The 26,629-nt window shown below is 42.0% G+C and overlaps 2 protein-coding genes across 6 annotated transcripts in view; both read right to left on the bottom strand.

The window, feature by feature from the left end:
* LOC111956809 (inverted formin-2-like) overlaps positions 1-4,307 on the bottom strand; it is an 11,472-nt gene extending 7,165 nt beyond the window's left edge. The window contains exons 1-3 of the mRNA XM_070436729.1: positions 4,048-4,307; positions 3,178-3,721; positions 1,140-1,201 (exon numbers count right to left, since the gene is read on the bottom strand). Of these exons, the coding sequence (XP_070292830.1) occupies positions 1,140-1,201; positions 3,178-3,543 (428 nt within the window). The 5' untranslated portion in view covers positions 3,544-3,721; positions 4,048-4,307. The remainder of the gene's footprint in view (positions 1-1,139; positions 1,202-3,177; positions 3,722-4,047) is intronic.
* A 5,647-nt stretch (positions 4,308-9,954) lies between these two features.
* Positions 9,955-18,687, bottom strand: LOC111959483 (arfaptin-2). Of its 5 annotated transcripts, XM_023981088.2 has the most exons (11): positions 18,444-18,685; positions 17,855-17,956; positions 17,588-17,620; positions 16,813-16,921; positions 16,278-16,355; positions 14,935-15,036; positions 14,253-14,368; positions 13,757-13,978; positions 13,343-13,500; positions 11,528-11,702; positions 9,955-11,430 (listed from the first exon to the last, which is right to left on the bottom strand). In XM_023981088.2, exons 2-11 carry the CDS (start codon positions 17,945-17,947, stop codon positions 11,275-11,277), a joined length of 1,242 nt encoding a protein of 413 aa, XP_023836856.1. In that variant the 5' UTR covers positions 17,948-17,956; positions 18,444-18,685; the 3' UTR covers positions 9,955-11,274. The 5 variants fall into 5 exon arrangements, with proteins under 5 accessions (XP_023836856.1, XP_023836865.1, XP_023836875.1 ...); XM_023981097.2 differs by lacking the exon at positions 17,588-17,620; XM_023981107.2 differs by lacking the exon at positions 16,278-16,355 and having other exon boundaries at positions 18,444-18,684.
* Positions 18,688-26,629: the final 7,942 nt, after the last annotated feature.

Here is a 26,629-nt window from a genome sequence, read left to right as displayed (position 1 = left end):
TAGTGGCTTCGCTGGCATGCATAATTATATATTTATATATTTTTTGCCCCACCAAGATTTACATGCTAAAATTGCCACCGGTTTGGAAACTTCATCAACTGATTCATCCACTAGGTTCTCCTAGGAGCCTAGTCAAGGAGAAGGGCTGTGATTCATTAATCTCCAACTACACAAAGTGGTTAATGAAACATGGCACAGAGGAAATGAGCAACACATTTAGAGACCCAACCCTAGAACATGAGTAATTCAGAAAATTAAGCCTGGTAAGCAAGGCTGCTCCTTGCCCCATGGGTTGAACACCCTATTAGTGCATTTTTCCACTTTAACCAACCACAGACAGGCTCTTACCTGCTATACATATACACCTACAGCTGACCTGGAATAATGTTTTCTTTCCTCAGAAGCACAAGAACAAAAACGCTGACACAAAAATACATTTAACAGAAAACAGAAAACTGCATCCAGAAATGGACATTACAAATAAATGTAATAATAAAACATTGAGAAGATTAGGCTTGTATGTCTTTTTGAGTTTTCTGTCTGCGAGAACAGTACAATCTTCAGAAAATTAGGTACTGTAGCCAATGGCATGTAGTAATATTGTAACACATAACACAGTCCTACTGTGGGCCTACAGAGACAATTGTTTAGTAACACATTAATGCCATTTTTCAATAGTTCATCTGTGGAATGACCTGGGTGCACTGTTCCTGCATTAGTGTTATCATGTAGAGCCGACCTGTTGGGACAAGCTGCTGTACCTCAGACACACAGAGCTGGGAATGTCAAGCAGCCTAGCCTCAGGACTACTTGGCCTTGCTGTCCCAAATGACCCCCTATTCCCTATTATATAATGGACTACTTTTGAGCAGTGCCCTATGGGGGTCAAAAGTAGTCCACTATAGGGAATAGGGTGCTACTTGAGATGCAACCACTGTGTCTTCTTTAACTTGACACACGTGGCTCTGACAAACCCTCCACACCTTCAGCACACTCCCAGTTTATGTCTGAGTCCCAAATGTTACCCTATTCCCTAATAGTGCACTACTTTAGATCAGACTCTGGTCAAAAGTAAAGCACTATATAGGGAATAGGATGCCATTTGGAATGCATCCTATATTTGCCTCTCTCTGACATACCTCTTGAACTGTTTCAGGAAGATCCCAACATTCATGCTCCTCTTGGAGTTCAGTATGGAGACCTGGTGGTGGTGGGACACATATGCATGAAGTCATCAGTTAGTCAATAAATAATGTTGGTCATACCAGAACACACATACGCACACAGACACACACACATGAAGACATCGGTAGGTCAATAACAGGCGTTGAGTCTATCAGGAGCTCAGCATTTAGCTTAAACAGTCTTCTCCTTTATCCCAAATACATCCTCATTCCCAAACAAACAACGGATTGCAAAGGTTTTACTGGTTTGATTGACTTGTTTTTGAGAGCCCATGATAAGCCATTGCAACAGCTGTCAACATACTGACATTCCTAAGTCATGCTCKTCTATACTGAGTTAGAAACAGGGACAGGTAAGAAACTAAAGGCCCATTTCAATAGCTCTACATTTAACCTTTATTGAACTGCCAAGGTAGCCTAAATGTGACAGCAGGGTGGTTTCACTAGCAAACAACAAGAGACAAAAGTAGAGGGTCAAAAATAGGTTTGTTAATATGACAATAGCATTGTATACCAGGACAATGACTCACAACAGTTCCGTAAAATCAAGAACCGTCACTTACAGGAAGGGAAGTACTGTATCTTAATTGAACCCAKAGCCCTGTTCATTATTATAGAGGTAGCAATGAATGCTGGTTTACAATACATACAAGTATCAACTGTATGGCAACAATTAGCACATATTAGTGGTTCATTTACTCTCCCTGGGTAAACTGCTGAAGATTAGTTAGGCTATACTGACTCTGCCCACCCTTTAGTTTATACATCAAAGCATTCCTAGATGAAACCCCACTGCATAAACATCCTATGTTTGTTAAGCAGAGGAACATTAAGAGGAACATGTCATAGTTCCAATAAGTCACACAATATCACACATGAAAAAGGGCAATGGACACATAGTAAAATGATGGTCATTCATTTAGTCCAATTTTGTTGGTTAGTCTCCATTTTTTAGTGTGGTGAACTTGTGCTTTATCTAGATACCAGATTAGATAACCTCTGCTGGTGAACTCATGCTGCTTGCAGAGTGCAAATATTTATAATCAACCTATTCTCTGAGAGTTTAGTCAAATCAAGCACTCTAGCAGTTGGCATTCAAATGATGGTAAAGACTTGATAGGTGTGTGGACAGAAAGGTAAGACAGCCTTCCAGTTACAGCATGTTAATGAATCATATAAAAAGAGATCAGGGTAGAATCGCCTCCAAGCTTCGCTCACGCTGACTGGTTTGTTTTGAACACTTTCGCTAATACATTATTGCTTCCTGATGTACTTGAGTTTGATCCAAGTGAAGCGCACAAAGAATCTTGCTAAAGCCACACTAAGAGAGTGGTAGCTTCCCAATTGGCACCCTATTCCCTTTATAGTGCACTACTTTTGCCCAGGCCTAGACCAAAAAAAGCACCATCATGGAACCATGGGCTGATGGAATTGATGTATTTCCCCACGTCCACCTTGCCACCTTAACCGTAACCCTAACCCTGGCCCATATGACTACATGACTGAGCCTGTTACAACAGAAAGGCTGTAGGAAAACAACACATCATCCTGTGATACTGTGATGTACACCCCAAGTCCACAACACACACTCCCTGAGAAAATCAATTAGGGTCTAAAGAGCACATGTCAACATATCCAATATCTCTGGTCATAAACAGAACAAATATTCATATTCAATACGCTGTTTCGGTCTCTCGTCTACTCCCAGAAAGTATAGATGCTCAATACAAAACTCTCAGGTGAGAAATCATGAGCAAGAGAAGAATGACAGAATGATGCATGACATTGGAGAGGCCTTGGCTGGGACCAGATAGGATATGTATGCCTCACAGACTTATACAGTATCTGATCGAGGAACAAAGTAGCTGATGTGGTTCCAGCTGATGTCGTATTTCTCTTGACTTCTACTCAGCTASAACTGACACACTTCTCTCCAGCTGCCAGTATCAAGCTAGAGAAGTGACTCCTGGTACAGAAGGTTAGGTCAACTCACCACTTCTGTGCCCTGGCTGTTGGTTGGCTTGCCTCTGATACTCTGTCTGTTCAGAGCCTTTTGTCCCTGTCCCTGCTGCTGGCTATGACTGAACAGCTCCTCAATCCTCTGAGTGTCCAGCTCATACTCTCCCAGAGTCTTCTCTTCCGTCCAGATGTTGTGTTTGCCCACCACCACGTGTTTGGGGATTGCATCCCAGTTGAAGTTACGCATCTTGGAGACGTTGAGCTGGCGGCCTGTGGATAGCCCGAAGCCTATGCCAGGGGGAGGAGGGGGGCCTGGGGGAGGGGGGCAGGGGGGAGGTGGTGGGGGGGCAAGGGGAGGTGGTGGAGGAGGAGGAGGTGGTGGAGCGATTGCTGATTCCATCTTAAGTTTAAAGGAATTAGATGGACCAAGGATCAGGAACAGATCATGGTATCATCATTACGGCTTCATCATCAACTCCATGTTGTACACATAAAGTGTCACAGAAATGTTATTCAATTAGTGTTGAATACCAATTATTGAAGAGGGTGATATAATCCTTTMCCTTGATTGATCCCCCCTGTAAAGAAACAATGGTACCGGTAAACTTTTAACACAGAATGTTAGGCATGCAGCATAAATGACTTCCCTGTACTGTATTGCCCAGCACAGAACAAGTATCTTGACAATTGTGGCTGAAGTGCTCAAATGAGACACCATATCAACAAATGCTGAATTCAAAAGACATTGAAAGCAGTATAATTATAAAAGACGTGTATGAATTTACAAATCAAAAGCATCCACCAGAAAAACGGAATACAGTAGGCTACCTATTTTGATCAGATTTGATCTTTAGGTTARTAATGTGTGATAAATGAGGGAAGAGGATTCTGTATCGGACCTTACCTGCTCGATATCCAACGTTCCACCAAGAGTAAAAACTATTTCGAAAAACCAAAAACTACAATTCAATCCAGTAGTTAGTCCGACGCCTTCCTCTTCAAACTTCAACATCAGAGGTGTGAGTTGAGTTGACTACTACCACTGGACCGCTACCAGCGCTGTCAGGTTTCCACTAGATAATACATACACAAAGTCAAGTTCCACAGCTACATAGTCAAAATTGGCCAAAATAAAAATGTTTTTTGTTGTTAATTTAAAGTTAGGGTTAGGCATAAGGTTAGCAGTGTGGTTYAGGTCAGGGTTAATGTTACGSTTAGGTTTAAAATCAGATTTTAAGAAGATCAATTGTAGAAATGGGCGGMGTTTAGCCATAGTTATGACTTTGTGGCTGTGCTAACTAGTGACGACCYKAGTGTCAGAGAAGTAAAAGCATGTCGCAACTTTACCTGCGTACGGACTGAGTCTAACGATGTATATAAACCCTTGAWTACACATATTATGTATTGGCGATTGAGAGGGTTTGAAGCCACCTGTCGGCCATATTGGCACTCCCCYGTAGATCAGTCCTCCATAGGAATGATTGGAATTTTATAGTACTTCAATTASATTTTTCAAGGACAGAATGACATGTATATAAGTATTTTTTGTTGTAGTGGAAAAAGTGACATTAGTKATTTKAAAAAATTATACTTTAAGGAAAATGTTTTTATATATATGTACAGTACCAGTCAGAAGTTTGAACACACCTATTAATTCAAGGGATTTTCTTTATTTTTACTATCTTCTACACTGTTGAATAATAGTGYAGACATCAAAACTATGAAATAACAGATATGGAATCAGGTAGAAACCCAAAAGTGTTAAACAAATCAAAAGATATTTTATATTTGAGATTCTTCAAAGTAGCCACTCTTTGCCTTGATGACAGCTTGCACGCTCTTGGCATTCATAAAAATTAAGAAAAACCCTTGAATGAGTAGCTGTGTCCAAACTTTTGACTTGTACTGTATATACTGTATATATATATTTGTTTTATGTTTAGCTCACCTAATATAATTTTAAAGTATGCATTAAGGTGTCTATAATAGAATACATGTGGCAAAAACAAATTTTGATATTTATAAATGCATTTCTATACCTTCCAAAATATTGGAGTGCCACGATYGAGGCACAGTGCCCCTCAACACAGTGCCCCCTATAAATCATCTAGTGTACATATAAAMGATTGACTGAGCTCAATGCCCTGTTAACCCCCTAACTGGCCGTGCCATATTCCATTCTGACAGAAGTACTGTAAAATCTGTACTGTGTCTGGCCGCTCAAATGTGTCAGTTCACAGTAGGCCTAGTGTTCCTACTGAATTATCACAAAGTTTTACTTMATATAATCCAGTAAAATGTAAACAGTGTGAAACTGGTCATATGCGATGTACAACAAGGCTATAATGGGGTTGAGTGAAGACCAGTGTGGGCGGACTGCACCACTGACTAAATCGAGTCATTGTCAGTTGATACATATAAAAATGTCAATTTGTTAATGCTTTCCTTGTACATATGTTTGTCCTGTGTAAATATAATTTTTTCTTTGGGTTCTGAAATCCTTAGTTTTTTATAAAAGTCACATTTTTATGTGATGTCCGTCAAACTAGTAATGTGCCTAGTAATCCACTGTTTTCGATGGAGTAGGAAGTTCAAATCAAATCATTTTGTATTTGTCACARGCYCCGAATACAACGGTGTAGACTTTAAAATGCTTGCTTACAAGCCCTTCCCAACGATTCAGAGTTAAAAATATAATACAAATAGTAACATGAGGAATAAAATACACAAGAATGAAGCTACTGAGTGTACAAAACATTAGGAACACCTGCTCTTTCCATGACATAAACTGACGAGGTGAATCCAGGTGAAAGCTATGATCCCTTATTGATGCCACCTGTTAAATCCACTTCAATCAGTGTAGATGAAGGGGAGAAGACAGGTTAAAGAAGGATTTTTATGACTTGAGACAATTTAGTTATGCATTGTCTATGTGTGCCATTCAGAGGGTGATGCACCACACTGCCAAATCTCTGACCTCCTGTAGGCTGTCTCATCGCCGTCGGTCAGCAAACTTGACGATGGTGTTGGAGTCGTGTGTGTCCACGTAGTCGTGGGTGAACAGGGAGTACAGGAGGACACTAAGCACAGACCCCTGAGGGGCCCATGTGTTGAGGGTCAGCATGGCGGAGAGGTTGTTGCCTACCCTCACCACCTGGGACCGGCTCATAAAGAAGTCCAGGATCCAGTTGCAGAGGGAGTTGTTCAGTCCCAGGGTCCCGAGCTTGGTGATGAGCTTGGAGGGGACTATGGTGTTGAACACTGAGCTGTAGCTATGAATATATTCTCAGATAGTTATTTCTTCTTGTCCAGGTGGAGGTAAGACTTAAAGCATGCACTACCACTGATACACTGCCAAAAAAATAAAGGACACATCCTAACACACCTAACACATCCTAGATCTGAATTAATGAACTATTCTTATTAAATACTTTTTTCTTTACATAGTTGAATGTGCTGACAACAAAATCACACAAAATATCAATGGAAATCAAAATTATCAACCCAGAGGTCTGGATTTGGAGTCACACTCAAAATTAAAGTGGAAAACCACACTACAGGCTGATCCAACTTTGATGTAATGTCCTTAAAACAAGTCAAAAGAGGCTCAGTAGTGTGTGTGGCCTCCACGTGCCTGAATGACCTCCCTACAACGCCTGGGCATGCTCCTGATGAGGTGGCGGATGGTCTCCTGAGGGATCTCCTCCCAGACCTGGACTAAAGCATCCGCCAACTCCTGGACAGTCTGTGGTGCAACGTGGCTTGGTGATGGAGCAGACATGAGTGCCAGATGTGCTCAATTGGATTCAGGTCTGGGGAAAGGGCGGCCAGCCATAGCATCAATGCCTTCCTCTTGCAGAACTGCTGACACACTCCAGCCACATGAGGTCTAACATTGTCTTGCATTAGGAGAACCCAGAGCCAACCGCACCAGCATATGGTCTCACAAGGGCTGAGGATCTCATCTCGGTACCTAATGGCAGTCAGCTACCTCTGGCGAGCCCATGGGGGCTGTGCGGCCCCCAAAGAAATGCCACCACACCATGACTGACCCACCGCCAAACCGGTCATGCTGGAGGATGTTGCAGGCAGCAGAACGTTCTCCACGGCGTCTCCAGACTGTCACGTCTGTCACATGTGCTCAGTGTGAACCTGCTTTCATCTGTGAAGAGCACAGGCGCCAGTGGCGAATTTGCCAATCTGTGTTCTCTGGCAAATGCCAAACGTCCTGCACGGTGTTGAGCTGTAAGCACAACCCCACCGTGTACGTCGGCCCTCATACCACCCTCATGGAATCTGTTTTCGACCGTTTGAGCAGACACAGCACATTTGGGCCTGCTGGAGGTCATTTTGCGAGCTCTGGCAGTGCTCCTCCTGCTCCTTCTTGCACAAAGGTGAGGTAGCGGTCCTGCTGCTGGGTTGTTGCCTCCTACGCCTCCTCCACTCTCCTGATGTACTGGCCTGTCTCCTGGTAGCGCCTCCATGCTCTGGACACTACGCTGACAGACACAGCAAACCTTCTTGCCAAGCTCCATTGAGTGCCATCCTGGATGACTGCACTACCTGAGCCACTTGTGTGGGTTGTAGACTCCGTCTCATGCTACCACAGAGTGAAAGCACCGCCAGCATTCAAAAGTGACCAAAACATCAGCCAGGAAGCATAGGAACTGAGAAGTGGTCTTGGTCACCACTCAGAACACTCTTTATTGGGGGTGTCTTGCTAATTGCTATAATTTCCACCTGTTGTCTATTCCATTTGCACAACAGCATGTGAAAATTTATTGTCAATCAGTGTTGCTTCCTAAGTGGACAGTTTGATTTCACAGAAGTGTGATTGACTTGGAGTTACATTGTGTTGTTTAAGTGTTCCCTTTATTTTTTTGAGCAGTGTACTTTAATAAATATCCATTCTTTAACGCTTACTGTGTGTGTACCTGTACTTGTCCTGGTTGTTATAGAGTTGTCAGTTGGATTTGGAATTCATTGTTTTTTATAAAAAATGTCATACTATGCATCCCCTGCCAAAACCAAAACATCTGCTGTGCAATGACAGGRTGCTCCTTCTCCGTTAACAAATYATGGCTCCTTTGGCATTGAAGAATGGACATTTTTACAAGTATCGATTGACAGCAACTCGATGAAGTTGGAGGTGCAGTCCTCCCYCTCTCATCCCCACTCAACTCCGTTGTACTTGTACATCGTGGAGTTGAGGAACCCGGCTAACGCGATTTCCATACCTGGCCTAGAGTGTGTTCTTACCTGGAGCTGTGAAACTGGTAATGCAAATACAAACATTTGTTTTTGTCCATACAATCTTCCTGAGCTGCTGAACCGGTCTTCACCGTATCCACCTAAGCATCACAGTATAGCATTTGTTTCTTCCTCCAAAAGCTTCAAACACCCTAACAAAGCTTTGTATTCCCGCTAACAGACCCCAAACCACCACCACAAATGCCTATACAGTCATTCAACCTTCGATGTTGGATCCGCCACTGCTCTTGAACTGTTTATGCTACAAACACCAAACCAACGTTGACATGTGCAGTCTGACTCAATTTAGATTGCTTCAACASAGCTTTTTGCTACCATTCATAGGCTATTTCATAAACTATAAAGCTTGTTGTCCTCATTCATTTCAATGATGGAACAACTGCCACAGAACATTCAGAATGTTCCAACAAAAACATTTTGAGGCCGTAAAAACACATTCGATCGATTATGCTACATTACCATATCGTCGTTGTCTGACAAAAACCTAATTTCCATTTTTGCWGAGTCAATATATATATTTTTTTAACTTTGTTTTATATGACACTTTCTGTATSTTTAACTAAACACATTCAGCGGTTCAAGGCCTGACCATCTTTTGGGATGTTACATTTCAGATGTACTAGACTTTTTAGATGAAACATTTAAACATCAGGACACTGGAATTCATCACWTCACTGATCATGTTGTTGACATGTATGACATGATTAAATAGCAATACCTGTGATTAAACATGGCGCACATCCCAAATTGCACCCTATTCCCTGATAGTGTACTACTTTTTGCTCTGGTCAAAAGTAGTGCTCTATGTAGGGAATACGGCGCCATTTGGGATGAACAATTGAGACCCCTCTATCCACTGTCAAACTGATAATAAGTCAGAGAGATAACTAACAAGATACAGCACGGTTCAAGCAAAGAATTTAACATACTCCAAACTTTTGTTCCCTCATGAAAATATTCCTGAATCACATTTTTTATTTAACTAGGCTAGTCAGTTAAGAACAAATTCTTATTTTCAATGACGACCTAAGAACAATCTGCCTTGTTCAGGGGCAGATCAACAGATTTTTACCTTGTCAGCTCGGGGATTCGATCTTGCAACCTTCCGCCCCATTTACATTGAGCATGATTATAATGAACGAACTACGCATTTTTTAAATAATAGCTGTAGCTGTAGGATGGTGTGATCCTAGCAATGAAATATAATTTATCTCAAGAAAAAAGGTGTGTTTCAAATATTGCCTACTGTCCTCATCTACCTGGTGGAATAGATACAGTAGGTTTGTCAACAGGCCGATGAAAGACATCCTATAACTTCACAAGCTTTTTAATAGACCAYATAGCTACCACTGACTTCACCAGATAAAACTCAGATAAAACTCAGCTTGATCTAGACTTAACCCTGATAGCAGGGGTGCGTCACAAACTGCCTATTCCCTATATAGTGCARAACTCAAACAGATAAAAAGGGGCCATTTGGGACAGAGAGGACAGTTTCCTGATTAACAGTAAAGAAGACAATCACAGATGGAAGTTCCAGTCATTTTTCAGCCATGTTTTGGATTGTATTGCCATGTAATGTGTGAACACAATATGGTACAGCACTTATACAGGTGATGACTACAATATACTCAGTGGACAGCAGATGGACGAGTGTTATTACTGTACAGCTTTTGTGAGGAAATATAAAGTCTGTATGGAAACATCAAACCATATACTATAAACCACCATTTCATATACTGTACACCAGGTCCATAAGTTTTTTTAAAAATGGAGACAATATTGATGTAGAAATGGGAGAAAWAAACAAGAACATACATCTGAATGGAATTAGTAGAGGTATTTTTATAAACATATATAAACTCTATTTGATTATTGGGATATATGTTATAAAGACATAACATAATAAACACGTGTAATAACATTATCTGTAGGATTAATCAGAGGGAGATTATCTATTGTAAATGAAAAAGTCGTACTTCCTGTACTCAAAATCATTGATAGAAAAAGGGGCAATATGGAATTGGTTCAAATCCATTTTTTAAACTTAAATTCATGATATATAGCCATTGATTCTTGACTGCTTGTTTTACAAATCCAGGATTGCCCCTTTAARCCATCATTTCTGTCATCAATAGTATACCACAGACTGTAGGTTTCTCACTTCGCTTTCATAAATCTACCTCTAATCTTCACCTGGTGCAAACAATGTAACTGGTCCAGATTCTTGATATCCTCTACATATGTAAACAGTTTACTGACCTTTCAAATGACGACCTCTGGAAGCTTTACATAACACTTTACAAAAGAGCAAAAACAGTTTGAAAAGAATGATTACATTTATGTGCAAAGTATAAGCTTAGAATAATTTCTCAAAGTATGATGAATTAAAAGTCACGCTACACAGCAACAATAGCATGAGGCTCTGTTGTGAATAATTAACACAACAAATCAACATAAAATAGACGTTCTATAAACAAATTGGCAAAACTAAATGAAACTAGATAAGCGTTCTTTTCCCCTTAGTATCATCATCACTAGTCTCTACTTGTCCCATCTCTAGTTTTTATATACAGTTCGTGTAGATTTCATATATCTGTTCATCCGTCTATCCATTCCTCTTGTTTCTTCCAAGCCCAGTGTGTCTCTCCATCTGTGTGTCCCATTTATACCAGAGACCTGACTGAGACCTGGGGCCGTACGTATCAAGCATCTCAGAGTAGGAGTGCTGATCTAAGATCAAGTCCTGCCTATCCATATAATCTGATTCATTATGATCTAAAAGGCAAAACTGATCTTGGATCAGTATTCGTACTCGGAGATGCTTGATACGGGCCCAGAGGACTGGGAGCTAATCACTCTAGCTCTCCTCCAGCCAGGAGGGCTTGTCTGACCCTGGGGGCTTTAACTTGACGTTGAACTGTCTCAGTGTCTGTTCCAACTGCTGCTGGTTCCCAGCGAAGTAGGCTGAGATAGCATTATGGAAGAGGAGCAGCTGCTTGTGCATCACCTTCACCTACACACACACACACAGAGAGAGAGCGAGAGAGAGAGATGTAGCATTATTGTAAATTAACATACCACCCAACTATCCAAATAACTAACTAACCCACCTTGTTCTCCTCCAGGAACTTGAGTTTGATGGTGACGTCTGAGCGCAGCCGTTCGTACTTGTCTCTCTGCACCTGGTACTGCTGCTGGGACACCTCTATACGCACCATGGTGGCAGCATCACGAGGACCCAGACTCAACTCCTCCAGGTCGGCCCTGTACGCATCAAACTCCAGCCTGGAAGAGAAAGAGGGGAGAAGAGGCAGCATAAAAAAATTGGCTTGGGAGGTATCCACATTTTTATACGTCATACCGTTCGTTCTTCTGCTATCCCGGGATTTATGGTTTACCGGCATAGCACACAAGGCGGAGCAAAAAACGCAAATAAAGCCTATTGGGGGTCTAGTACCAGAATGCTAACAACATTAGCACACGTAATAACAAAATCACATAGACACTGTTAGCTAAATGCTAACGTGCYAAAATAAACAAACTCAATTGCAAAGACAGGCAAATCCAGCTCAAAAACTTATAAAAGCATAGCTAGTAGCTACCAAATGTCCATTTCAGTGAGTGTGGACATWTACAAGCAAAAGTGAATGAAAGAAATTGTGCAACTAAACAAAGTAATGCATGCTTTACTCAGGGAAGAGCAGCATGTGTACACAAAGCAGAGGGGAGAAGAACAGAGGAGAAAAAAAACGACCGCTAGTAGGAAGCACAGGGAACAGATGTACAGATAAAGAGCTCTGGATGAGTTGACTTCTCAAATACGGCAGAAAGCCGATATAAGATATCTGATGGCAAAGATTTAGTAGTGAATTGCATACAAGAGTAACTTCATCACCTCCTGTGCACCGCACAACAGAGACTCCCCGATAGATATAGAACTCTATGAACTCCCCAGCCCCCGCTGTCTCCCACTGTGCTATTTACAAACAAACACGTGACTGAATGAACTGTTCTGGGGAACTACAGTATGTAAGTTCCGATCYCTGCAGCTGTACACAGCCCATCTGTAAATAGCCCATCCAACCAACTACCTACCTACCTCATCCCCATATTTGTTTTTCTGCTCTTTTGCACACCAGTATCTCTACTTGCACATCCTCATCTGCACATCMATCACTCGTGTTAATTGCTKAATTYTAATTACTTCACCACTATGGCCTGTTTAATGCCTTACCTCCGTACTTAATTTGCACACACTGTATACAGATTTTTCTATTGTGTTATTGACTGTACGTTTGTTTATATGTAACWCTGTGTTGTTGTTTMTGTKYCASTGCTTTGCTTTATCTTGGCCAGGTCGCAGTTGTAAATGAGAACTTGTTCTCAACTGGCCTACCTGGTTAAATAAAGGTGAAAAAAWAWAWATATAATAATAAAATAAGTCATGTAAAATAAGTTTACAGGTAAAATGAAGAACACAATTTGCTTCATCTCCTAACATATTGCACAAGTTGACTGCAGGTATTAACTTAAAAAGTAGCTTGAAATATTCAAATCTATTGAAAAACTTAAAAGAAGTTTTGACAGTATTGAAAAACCTTCCTGTGGCTTTTTCCAAATATCCCGGTATACACAGTATACCACCCAAGTCAATAAAACACCCGTATAACACCCTTGAACACTCAAACACAGTTTCACCTCTGCCAGGTCTGCATGGAACACATCAAACTCCAGCCTGACACACAGAACTATGTCATGTAGACAAACATACTCTATATTATGTCTCTGGCAATCATAGATATAGACTGTAAACCTCATTATAAAACTTGGCAGTATGATCATTTGAAACTATTGCATTATAAAGAGGTAACTACTATAGTGTCTCCAGGCCCTGCCCTTTCTAACCCTCCCATCTTTATTATTACCTTGCAGCCTCGTACAGTTTGATGGTCATCAGTGTGTCCTCCATGGTCTTGTTGACCAGTGTATTGATGCTGGACACAAAGAAGTTGATGGCACCAAGCAAAGCCTCCCCGTTCCTACACAACAACTTCTGGGTCTCCGCATTGTAGCCAAACTCATCCTGTGGACACACACACTTGTGTTTTATATACTGACTTTTCCTCTACATTAGGTATTTATGGATTGATTACAACTCAGTAAGGTAGCCTGGATTCCAAACTGAAACTGATAGGCTTGGTTTCCAACCAAAAATTACACCCGGGATTTTCAGGCAACATTTTTGGGGGCCAATTTCACACAGTGTGCCACCTGCAGCTGATTCCTGGCTGGGCTGCGGTCTACGGGTTCAGGGTTCAAATTCAGGGGTTATAAGTTACCCGAAGTTCAGGTGATTTCTGGCTGAGGTCTGCGAAGGTGTCCCCCAAGGCCTGCTGGGTCTGGACCATGTTGTAGAAGTGGCTGGTCAGGGCGGTGGTCAGTCTCAGGACAGACTCGTACTTCCTCTTGGTGTCCCTGAGCACYTCTATCTGGGCCTCCAGCTCCAGGTCCACCGTCCGAGAACCACGGCCGAACCGCTCCGAGAACATCTGCTTGGTACACTGGGGTAGAGGGAGAGATGTGATTAGGACAAAGGAGATAACAGAAAAGGAGATGAGAATATATCCTTGGCACACTGGGATAAAGATGACATGGAGATGTGTTCAGAATAGAACCYAACAGTTACTTGTTTTCCAAGGAGGAAATTATTCCCAGTCTTGTATGAAGACAAATGATCATACCKGTGCAGATGCAATCGACCCATAGAACACAGTGAAGATTCAATGAAGTATGGTTTCAACACATTTTCCCCAGGAGACAGGTTCTGTTCTGTACCTTGTAGGTGTTGATGCCCCACTTCTTAACGCTGTCTAGTTTCTCCACAGCCACACCACGGTTAGCCTCCTCSACTGACATGTTCTGGTTGCTGTTACTGTGGTGCATCCCCGACCCTGACACAAAGGATAATAAATAACCTGCTCACTCTCAGAGGATTCCTTAAAGTGGTTAGTTGTTGAGACCTAGTTGATAAAGTCTATAGTAAATAAGATGGGACTGTCCATCTCATTTACAATGAACGCTGTCACAAAACCAGCTTCAGTCAGTAGCGCTTTGATACACAGATTACACACAGAGGCTGATCAGTGCTTAGTTGGGCACTCTCCTCATCACTACTCCTCAAAGCGAACACCTGAAATATTCCTTTCATGCACCAAGTATGTCTTTGAGGCAAATGGTATGACAGTGATTGAGTGATCGGTTGAGAGGACAGCGAATGAAATGAATGAGTGAACAGAGTGAAGTGGGGTAAAGGACAGTTGTGCTGTATGGGTCCAGTGTAGGGCTGCAAAGTTCCAGTATTATTGCCAGGTAAAAAGCCGACATTTCCCAGAAACCATGGTTTCAGAATTCTGGATTTACTGCTTATAGTAATTCTGGAATTACCTTCCAATTCCAGAAATCTTCTGACCAGGATTTCTGYGAAACCTSYAWTTTTTCAACCCTWGTACAGTGGTACCTGTGAACGGCTGGTCGGTCTGGTTCTGGTTGGTTATCATTCTGGCTGCTGACTGGCTGGAGACCAGACCTACACCCTGTCCCCTGGACTCCATTCGCAGGTCTGGAATGAACATGGGGGAGGGGAGGGGGAGGATGGGGAGAGGACATGTGAGGAAATGTGATATATGATATATGAGATGGAGAGAGTAGATGAAGGTTGGTGAACGTGTTAAAAGGGTGAGAGGATGGTGAGTCATGCAGGTTTTCCATGTCGAAAAAACAACAGAATGAAAACACAGATGGAAAACAATATGAAAATATTCACAACATAAGTAGTGGTAATGTATGAAATGATGCACATGTCATGTGGTGAGTTAATGAACCGCAACATTCCATTAGTTAACCGCTTCATGCTACATTTGCATACATAGGATATGTCCAAAATGGCACCCTATTCCCTATTGGGGAGCCATAAGGCTCTGGTGAAAAGTAGTGCACTATGTAGGGAAGTTGTCATCATTAGAAACATTCACACAAACATAACATAGTAAATCAAACAGCTCTGCAATAAGTCAGTCAGGTTAGTAAACATAGCTAGCTTTTTTGTTAACATCCACCGACATGCATTCAGTATGCATTGGACAGTAGAGCAGCATTCCCTTCTTTCCCGTGACATCTGTAGAGGTACACATTGTTGTCGAAGAGAGGGACTTCAACTGTGTCTGGGGTTGAACAGCAACCCAGGCTACAGGCAAGGCTCATTCTCCCACAGAATTAAAGAGTGACTAATGAAAACACCCTTGAAAGTGTAAACAGGTGAAGAAAATAAAAGGTGGGGGGGAAACTGTTAAAGGTAGACTCAGCAATATGATGTAGATGCAGACAGTAAACAACATAGTGGGTCAATTTCCACAACAACTAAGAGTGTTGAAGCTCGAAGCTCAACTTCGCTGGTGTTCTTTGTGCCCAGGCTACCACACTGTGAACATTTAAAAATGTTTTAAAAAAACAAAAAAAGTGATAGACAACATTACAGATAAAACTAATAATTTTTCTGCAGGTGTGGGTAATAATTTGCGTGCAGGTGTGATTGGAAGCCCAAGGGCTTGAATGAAAACCAAACCACAAAAAACAATACATAAGAACAAAAATAAGAAAGGTTTGTTAAAATAGATAACAAAACCTACTAATTATAAATGTAGAAATGAAATGATCAGTAATCACTGTGTGAGAGCGAAGTTTTGCATCTTYCTCATCTCAATATCTGTGGTGCTGCTCGTGGCAACATCATTTTCGCTGAGTCTACCTTTAAAGAGGGAAGTATACAGTTATGTGGAAGGTGGCTGAGAGGTGCAAAGCCACCTGTGGGCTGAGATTCGGCTCCAGGGACAGGGGGGCTTCTCCTGTCCACATACTGAGGGTTGAAACGGATAGCAGGGCCTGGTGGATAGGGTTGGTTAAGATAGTCAGTAAGCGAGAGTAGGATGTAGATCTCAAAATCAAAATAGCTAATACAGTAGAGAGTCTCTGTTTGCTACTCATAGAGACTCCTGAAAGAACAGAAAGAAGGTTAGGTCAAAATAGAGTCACTGATGCAGAACAGCATGCTTCTGGCAAGGCCCTGATTATTATTATTTTTTTAAAGTTTGAATTCCATCAGGACAAACCCCATTGGGGCAGTTGAAAATGTAGTCTTCACCATTCTTAATGCTAACAAACCAAGCAAGCCTGGCTAAAGGGACTAGGCTATTCATTGATTCAATAAGGACTAAGTGGACATAATTAAGTGGACGTTCCAGTAATGCACTGCAGTGACAGCAGTAGGCAGCGCTAGAGAAAGCTGTCTGTACCTTTAATGGAGCTAGTGAACAAGTGAGAGCAGTAGAGCTGTGTGTACCTTTGATGGAGGAGGTGGGTATGATGCCCCCTGCAGGTCCTCCGTAGCCTCCAGACACGACGCTGGTCTCATTCAGGTTGGGACCAGACACCATCACCTGCTGCAGGTCCTAAGGTGAAGCCACAACACATCAATGGAATAGATATAACCTAACTCTAATCAGTCCCTCACGGATTTAGCAGAGATGTTTTGTGATATTTGCAGCCAAAAACACTTGATTTTGCTGTGCCAATTCTGACATTGTGCGTGGCAATGTGCATTGATTTTGTCCACTTTGTTGCGAAATTGAGCTTGGCGAGGAAAACGTTTGTTGACGTGTGGCTTGATCGAACCATATTATGTGGTAAATGTGTGGTGATTGGTTGAAATTACGAGCCCTCTTTTTGTACTGCAATGATTGGTCAGCTTTATACGATAATAATGCGTTGATGTTACTGTTTTATGCTGAAATAGTGCAGTGATTGGTCCAATTTGCAAGCCCTGCATAATATGTGGGGAATTTATGATTTTGCACCCAAAAAACTGTCTGAATCCTGAAGGGACTGACTAATGCATAATGATCCTGTTAAGTTTATTGTCAACCCGAAGAAGACCTTCCATATAGGCCTAATCTTTGTTGTACACAGACACTCACACACATGAAAATGGTTGATAAASGTTAATTGTGGTTAGTCTGAAAGTCTTCCATGTTAACGTGTACACTACATCTAAATCTAGAGTTCTCCTACAARGACGTGACACACTCTCTCTCATCCCTTCTACTGCATATCCCTACCTTCTCATCTAAGGTCCACTGAATCTTTGCAGCCTGCACAGAAGTGAGACATAATACAGTACAATAAAATACACTTACAAATAGTTGACGTAATGAGTGGTCACCACACACAGTATACATATAAATACTGTACGTAGTGACTGCATCCCAAATGGCACCCTATTCCCATAGTGCTGTARTTTTGACCAGAGCCCAATGGGCCATGGTCAAAAGTAGTGCACTATATAGAGAATATGGTGCTATTTGGGACATAACCATATGACCCACCTGCTCCAAACTGTCATCCTCGGCCAGGGTCTCTCCATTGCTGTTGATAGGAATCTCCATGGTAGCTGCCTTGCCCATAAAACTGTCTGCCATGGTGGTTGTCTGCAGGAGAGAGTGCGTTGGGAGAGAAACAGAGAAATGGGCGATGGAGAGAGAGATGGGGGTGAGAGAGCACGATCACCACACACTGAGCTTTCCACATTAATGATAGGAATGTTTGCAATGTAAATATGGGTAGAATATGACTAATTCAGCATAATATCAAGCCTAGCCAGCTGTGATATGTAAAAATGCAGTGTCCACATTCCTTAGCTAGCTGTCCACCGGTAACGTTACAGAGCTGAATGCAGCGATAACCTGCTCTCTCAACAAGCCATCACATTTCACAATACAACACATTACAAAAGCCATAGCTAGCTATTCGTGATCATTATTCGTGTTGTATCTAGTTATTTTGCTAGTCCCAGCAAAACGACACCTAGCTAGTTAGTTCCAACCTAGCAGCCCTAGCCAGCTGGCTAAACTGGTGGTMCTGCAGAAAATGATGATCTCAGTGAGTTAGCGTGATCTGCTAGCTAGCTAACGTTACCTGCTGTGTWGGTCCAGTCTCCCAAAATGTCAAATGTTGCTGCTTATTCTGCACGGTATTTCAWAAAATATTACTATTATAAACGGAATAACACCGTTACAATGTTTATTTTTCGTCTGTTGATGAACGCATGATTGTAGTCGTGATTCCGTTAGCATCCCCGGYTAGAACCGAGCACAGTATGCAGATAAAATCCCTAAAGCCCAGTTCCGCCCMCCCTCCTCTGGCCCTACACGTAATGTTACGTCAAGTCGCCACGTCGAACAGTTGACGACATCAACCCCTCCTCCCCTCCACCATTTAGTGATTTGGATTGTTTGGTTTGTGTGGAAAAACAAACATCACCACTTTAAAAGGAAGTTGTCTCTGCAACTAGGGCAGAWGGAGGTTTTGAGAACAAGACGTTGGTGGCAACTTAATTGTGGGGAGGACGGGCTCGTGGTAATGGCTGGACGCAGTGGAATGGTATCAATGGTATCAATGGTTTCTATGTGTTTGATGCCATTTCATTTGCGCCGTCCAGTCATTATTATGAGCCATCCTCCCTTAAGCAGCCTCCACTGGTTTTGAGTTATTTGATTTTGATTAAGTTGTTGAAAAAATGCATAGAATCTCCATAATCTTTATGGATCTTTATTTTTTAAGAAAATTGGGGGTTTACTATTTTTTGTTGTCTTGTAATTACAACATAACCAAACTGCCACTTAAATGATCAAAATGTTATCACCAAGCCATTGGGATGGAAATTATGTTTTGTGCATGACTTTTTGCCTCATAAAGCTATTCTGTTGAATAATGGTAATAGCACTATTAAAAACAACATTCTTTTTAATGAACTTCGGATAGAGAAAAATATCTTTGCAGGTGACATGTTTGATAGTGGTGGCCAAATGTTAAGTTATGAGGTATAAGAGTCAAAGCCTTTCCTGTTACACACAAATAATATCACTCTGTGATTGTCATATGTGTTATCAAGATACACTTAGAATAGAACCTAGTCTATTTATTAATGATATTGATATCAAAAGTCTCAAGTGTACAAATAAACATAAGATAATATTTTTTATAGCAGAGGAAAGATCACACCAAGAAGGAAATCCTTTTGGAATTCACAACTATCAATGGTGAAAGGCTTTGTCCCTTTAAATGTTGTATTTCTAATAAGATCTGAGAGGTGCACATAAAGATTTTTTCAAATATGTACCTCTCCAACACAATGGTGTCAAGGTTTACAGACATTGACTACAAGTGTACCTTCTGCAATGATGGACCTGGAACGSTGACACGTTTGTTTTGCAGTTGTTTATACACTATTAGATTTTGGAGAGATATGAAGGAGTACATACTAAGTAKAACTGGTCACACTATTGATATTGCATGATGTTATAACCTTTTTGACAGTACTCTGAACRCTTTGAAATGTATAACTAATGTCTTGATTTTGGTTGGTTGGTAATCTTAGATCCACAAAACCAACTTTTTTAAATCAACCCTCTGCGTTAAAGTGTTTTTGATAGACTTTATGTTTTTCATTGAGTCTGACTAAATAAGAAGACAAGCTTGTCTACAGTCCAATATTATAACAAATTATTTTTGGAATAAGTGTCATTGTCACCTTATCTTATGCTGTCATAACTAATGTTTCTGTGTTTGTTTTGTTTGTCTTTTATGTTCTTGTCAATACTTGAACTCAATGATGTCTCATTCTGTTATATATATATATAGTGGTGCAGCGGTCTCAGGCACTGAATCTCAGTGCTAGAGGTGTCACTACAGACCCTAGTTTGATTCCAGGCTGTATCACACCCGGCCGTGATTGGGAGTCCCATAGGGCGGCGCACAATTGGCCCAGCATCATCCAGGTTAGAGTTTGGCAGGGGTAGGCCGTCATTGTAAATAAMAATTTGTTCTTAACTGACTTGCCTAGTTAAATAAAATAAATAATAAATAATGTAGTGATGTGATACCAAGCTTTGCCAGAGGGTGTCACTGTATGCACGGGGAATACAGTGGACATGTGTATTTGTAAATCTGATACAGTCACAGATGTGAGGTTTACATGACTGGAGCATAGCCACAGAACCATCTTTGGCATAGCCTACTGTTGAAGGTTCTAGGTCATGAAATTTACAGATGTGAARAGAAGAAGSAGAAAGGTTTGAAGAAGCCTCTGGCTACTGTAGCTCAACCTGGAAAGGTACATGGAGGTGACATTAAAATGAATAACCAAGTTTGCAACTGTGTAAGAATCGGAATAATATAATATGCCATTTAGCAGACGTTTTTATCCAAAGCAAATTACAGTTCAACTAGCATATATATTCTTAAGTGTGTCCCCAGCTAGAATTGATCTCACAGTCCGGGAATTGGCATTGTAAGTGCCATGCTCTACCAGCTAAGTCACACTGGACAGGTCAGTAGCTTTGTAACACTGCAGGCCCTACACTACAGGCAAGACTGAGGGTTAGCAAACCTAATGATAGTCCAGTAGAAAGTCAATAACTTTCCCTAACAGGAAAAGGGTGTATGGCTGCTGGGGTTAAGACTGAATAATCTGACGTCTAGTAGTCTCTAAGACTACCTTTGAGTCAGGAGAGAAGCTGTTCAAAACATGTCAAAACCTTGACACAGTACCTTCATCAGAGAGCAAGGTCGCATCCCAAATGGCACCCTMTTCCATATATAGTGCACTTATTTTGACCAGGGCTCATAGCACTCTTGTCAAAAGGGAACAGGGTGCCATTTGGCACACAACCCAAGTAGAAGGAAGTTAATGCTGGAAGTSAAAAACTGGCTGTGTAGTCAGAGAAAGATAGTAGAGAAAGTGCCTACTTGCTGACAAGGGACAGATCCGCTTGTCTTTGATAGATCTTTGATACATCCCCTCAACAGTGTGATGGGAATATATCCACATAATTTTCCTRCCTCATGATGCTATCTATTTTGTGAAGTGCACTAAAACGGGGACTTTTTACTAGGATTAAATGTCAGGAATTGTGAAAAACTGAGTTTAAATGTATTTGGCTAAGGTGTATGTAAACTTCCAACTTTAATATTCTGTTTAAGCAAATGAGTGAGAACGAATCCATCAGATGAGAAATCTGAGCGACTGTAAAAAAAAAGTACACAAAGAAAGAGCACCTCAACGACCCCAGAACAAACCCCAGTCCCAGTCTAGTGGTCTACTACGTCGGTGAGCTTTATCAGGGTGTGAGCTTTATCAGGGTGTGAGCTTTATCAGGGTGTGAGCTTTATCAGGGTGTGAGTCCCAAATGGCACCCTATTCCCTACATAGTGCACTACTATTGCCCAGAGCCCAGTGGGACCTGGTCAAAAGAAGTGCACTACATAGGGAATAGGGTGGCATTTAGGAAATATGCTTCCCACTGTGAGTCAGTCTGTTCATGAATGTAGATGATACAGTTGGCCGGTGCTGGTGCCTGCCTCCTCCGGAACATGACCTCCTATCATCTCTATAACATCATAAAGCAACAGGCCACAGGACTGAAATGCATTAATATTAATTGAGAAGAGAAGCTTGGAATGCGGCCCAAATAGCATCCTATTCCCTATATAAGGGGTACTCAACTCTTACCKAACGTAGTCCGGAGCCTGCTGGTTTTCTGTTCTACCTGATAATTAATTGCACACACCTGTCCCAGTGCTAAATCAGTCCCTGATTAGAGGAAACAATGAAAGAATGCAGTGGAACTGGCTTCGAGGTCCAGAGTTGAGGTTGAAGGCTCTATATAGTGCACTACTTTTTACCAGAGCCCATAGGGGAATATCCCATAAAGGGAATAGGGTGCCATTTGTGATGCATAGGTCTCCTTTGTTCATGTGATATATCTCTTTTGTTAATACTCTCTCTCTGTGTAGCTCATCTTTCAAGGAAAACACCCAGCAGAGACTGTAAGCAGAGACCCTGATCAAGAGACATTGCAAACCTTTACATACCAGGTCCAGGATGTTTATCATTGGAGAAAACATGAGGCAGATAAGCTAAGGACCTAGAGACGCCATAGACTTCACATTGAATAAATACACTACTCATCAGCAATCAAGTGTTTAGATATGTAGAGCATTTACAGCAGGGGTATCCCAGGGGSWGCATTCGGTCTTCAACGAGGTCCGGAGGGCCGCACTGAAAATGTGTTATATTTCCTTGCCGTCAAAATATGCAAAAAGAGTAATTTATCTATCCATCGTTATTGGAATTGTCAATGCTCTCTGACTGTCTAGTGACAATTAGCGAGCTGGACAGTCAAGAAACTATGAATGTAGGTCCATTATAATTTCTACACAGGTTTTATTTGGTTTTAGTAATTTTAAAGTATATATAAATAAATATACAGTACCAGTCAAAAGTTTGGACACAGGGAAGACATCAAACCTATGAAATAACATATGGAATCAGGTAGTAACCAGAAAAGTGTGAAACAAATCAAAATATATTTTACATTTGAGATTATTCAAAGCAGCCACCCTTTGCCTTGATGACAGCTTTGAACACTCTTGGCATTCTCTCAACCAGCTTCATGGTGTGCCTTGTTAAAAGTTAATTTGTGGAATTTCTTTCCTTAATGCGTTTGAGCCTATCAGTTGTGTTGTGACAAGGTAGGGTTGGTATATAGAAGATAGCCCTATTTGGTAAAAGACCAAGTCCATATTATGACAAGAACAGCTCAAATAACAGCCCTGTATGCTCCCYAGTGGCGCAGCGGTCTAAGGCACTGCATCTCAGTGCTAGAGGTTTCACTACAGACACCCTTAGTGGGATTTGTTTTTCAACCCAAAAGACATCTCCAGGATGGGTAATATGCTGACCAGACSGCACGCACTGATGCATCTGCGTGCGCCACCACATGCATGGTGATTTTGTCCCCCCACACCAGACACGATTAGGACATGCAGTTTGAAATATCAAAACGAACTCTGAACCAATTATATTAATTTGGGGACAGGTTGATAAGCAAACCTTGATGGCAATTTAGCTAGCTAGCTTGCTGTTGCTAGCTAATCTGTACTGTGATATAAACATTGGGTTGTTATTTTACCTGAAATGCACAAGGTCCTCTACTCCGACAATTAATCCTCAGATAAAATGGTAAACCGAGTTTGTTTCTAGTAATCTCTCCTCCCAACTTTAAGGTGCATTACCACCACCAACTGGAGTGGAATGTAGACCTCAGTTCATCTATCTATGCTTCTAAAAACCAATGAGGAGATGGGAGAGGTGGGACTTGCAGCACGTCAAGCGTCACAAATAGAACCAAGTTCTGTTTTAGCGCCTGGCTAAAGCTAAGCTAAGCAGACGCTCATTGATGCGCGTGAGCAGTGTGGGTGCAATGACTGAATAACAGGTTTGTGTACATGTATTTTGCATGCAACGTGAGCGGTGTGGTCAGCATGTAAGGGCTATTTGACCAAGAAGGAGAGTGATGAAGTGCTGCATCAGATGACCTGGCCTCCACAATCACCCAATCTCAACCCAATTGAGATGGTTTGGGATGAGTTCAGGGCAGATGGGGCATCTGTTTACTTTGGCATTTTAATTTTTTATTTAACCTTTATTTAACCAGGTAGGCTAGTTGAGAACAAGTTCTCATTTACAGCTGTGACCTGGCCAAGATAAAGCTAAGCAGTGTGACACAAACAACAACACAGAGCTACACATGGAATAAACAAACATACAGTCAATAATACAATAGAGAAAGTCTATATACAGTGTGTGCAAATGAGGTAGGATAAGGGGGGGTGAGGCAATAAATAGGCCATAGTGGCGAAATTATTACAGTATGGCAAATTAAACACTGGGGTGATAGATGTGCAGAAGCTGAGTGTGCAAGTAGCGGTACTGGGGTGCGAAGAAGCTAAATAAATAAAATAAATAACAATATGGTGATGAGGTAGTTGGATGGGCTATTTACAGATGGGCTATGTACAGGTGCAGTGATCTGTGAGCTGCTCTGACAGCTGGTGCTGAAAAATAGTCAGGGAGATATGAGTCTCCAGCTTCAGTGATTTTTCCAGTCATTGGCAGCAGAGAACTGGAAGGAAAGGCAGCCGAAGAAGGAATTGACTTTGGGGGTGACCAGTGAAATACACCTGCTGGAGCGCGTGCTGCGGGTGGGTGCTGCTATGGTGACCAGTTGGAGCTGAGATAAGGCGGGGCTTTACCTAGCAACGACTTATAGATGACCTGGAGCCAGTGGGTTTGGCGACAGATATGAAGAGAGGGCCAGCCAAACGAGACCATACAGGTCGCAGTGGTGGGTAGTATATGGGGCTTTGGTGACAAAACGGATGGCACTGTGATAGACTTCATCCAATTTGCCAAGTAGAGTGTTGGAGGCTATTTTGTAAATGACATCGCCGAAGTCAAGGATCGATAGGATAGTCAGTTTTACTAGGATATGTTTGGCAGCATGAGTGAAGGATGCTTTGTTGCGAAATAGGAAGCCGATTCTAGATTTATTTTGGATCGGAGATGCTTAATGTGAGTGTAGAAGGAGAGTTTTGAGTCTAACCAGACACCTAGGTATTTGTAGTTGTCCACATATTCTAAGTCAGAACCGTCCAGAGTAGTGATGCTGGACGGGTGGGCAGGTGTGGGCAGCGATCGGTTGAAGAGCATGCATTTCGTTTTGCTTGCATTTAAGAGCAGTTGGAGGCCACGGAAGGAGAGTTGAATGGCATTGAAGCTCGTCTGGAGGTTAGTTAACACAGTGTCCAAAGAAGGGCCAGAAGTATACAGAATGGTGTCGTCTGCGTAGAGGTGGATCAGAGAAACACTAGCAGCAAGAGCGACATCATTGATGTATACAGAGAAAAGAGTTGGCCCGAGAATTGAACCCTGTGGCACCCCCATAGAGACTGCCAGAGGTCCGGACAACAGGCCCTTCGATTTGACACACAGAACTCTGTCAGAGAAGTAGTTGGTGTACCAGGCTAGGCAGTCATTTGAGAAACCAAGGCTGTTGAGTCTGTCAATCACCATATTCTTATCGGCAGAGTCGAAAGCCTTGGCCAGGTCGATGAATACAGCTGCACAGTATTGTCTCTTATTGATGCCAGTTATGATATCGTTTAGGACCTTGGCTGAGGTGCACCCATGACCAGCTTGGAAACCAGATTGCATAGCGGAGAAGGTACGATGGGATTCGAAATGGTCGGTGATCTGTTTGTTAACTTGGCTTTCGAAGACCTTAGAAAGGCAGGGTAGGATTGATATAGGTCTGTAGCAGTTCGGGTCTAGAGTGTCTCCCCCTTTGAAGAGGGGGATGACCGCGGCAGCTTTCCAATCTTTGTAGTAATATGGGGTTGCAACAATTTCGGCAGATAATTTTAGGAAGAGAGGYTCCAGATTGTCTAGCCCGGCTGATATGTAGGGGTCCATATTTTGCAGCTCTTTCAGAACATCAGCTATCTGGATTTGGGTGAAGGAGAAATGGGAGAGGCTTGGGCAAGTTGCAGTGAGGGGTGCAGGGCTGTTGACCGGGGTCGTGGTAGCCAGGTGGAAAGCATGGCCAGCCATAGAAAAATGCTTATTGAAATTRTCAATTATCGCGGATTAATCAGTGGTGACAYTGTTTCCTAGCCTCAGTGCAGTGGGCAGCTGGGAGGAAGTGCTCTTATTCTCCATGGACTTTACAGTGTCCCAGAACTGTTTGGAGTTAGTGCTACAGGATGCAAATTTCTCTTTGAAAAAGCTAGCCTTTGCTTTCCTAACTGCCTGTGTATATTGGTTCCTAACTTCCCTGAAAAGTTGRATATCGCGGGGGCTATTCGATGGTGATGCAGTACGCCACAGGATGTTTTTGTGCTGGTCAAGGGCTGGAGTYAACCAATATATCTGTTCCTGGTTCAAAATGTTTATATTGGGGCATGCTTATTTAAGATGGTAAGGAAAGCACTTTTAAAGAACAACCAGGCATCCTCTACTGACGGAATGAGGTCAATATCCTTCCAGGATACCCGGGACAGGTCGATTAGAAAGGCCTGCTCGCTGAAGTGTTTTAGGGAGCATTTGACAGTGATGAGAGGTGGTCGCTTGACAGCAGACCCTTTACGGATGCAGGCAATGAGGCAATGATCGCTGAGATCCTGGTTGAAGACAGCAGAGGTGTATTTGGAGGGCAGGTTGGTTAGGATGATATCTATGAGGGTGCCCGTGTTTACGGATT

The sequence above is a fragment of the Salvelinus sp. IW2-2015 genome, linkage group LG4p (genome assembly GCF_002910315.2).
Source record: "Salvelinus sp. IW2-2015 linkage group LG4p, ASM291031v2, whole genome shotgun sequence".
NCBI classification, from domain to species: domain Eukaryota; kingdom Metazoa; phylum Chordata; class Actinopteri; order Salmoniformes; family Salmonidae; genus Salvelinus; species Salvelinus sp. IW2-2015.
Note: the sequence above shows the minus strand (reverse complement) of the source record. Positions and strands in the feature narration are given on the sequence as shown.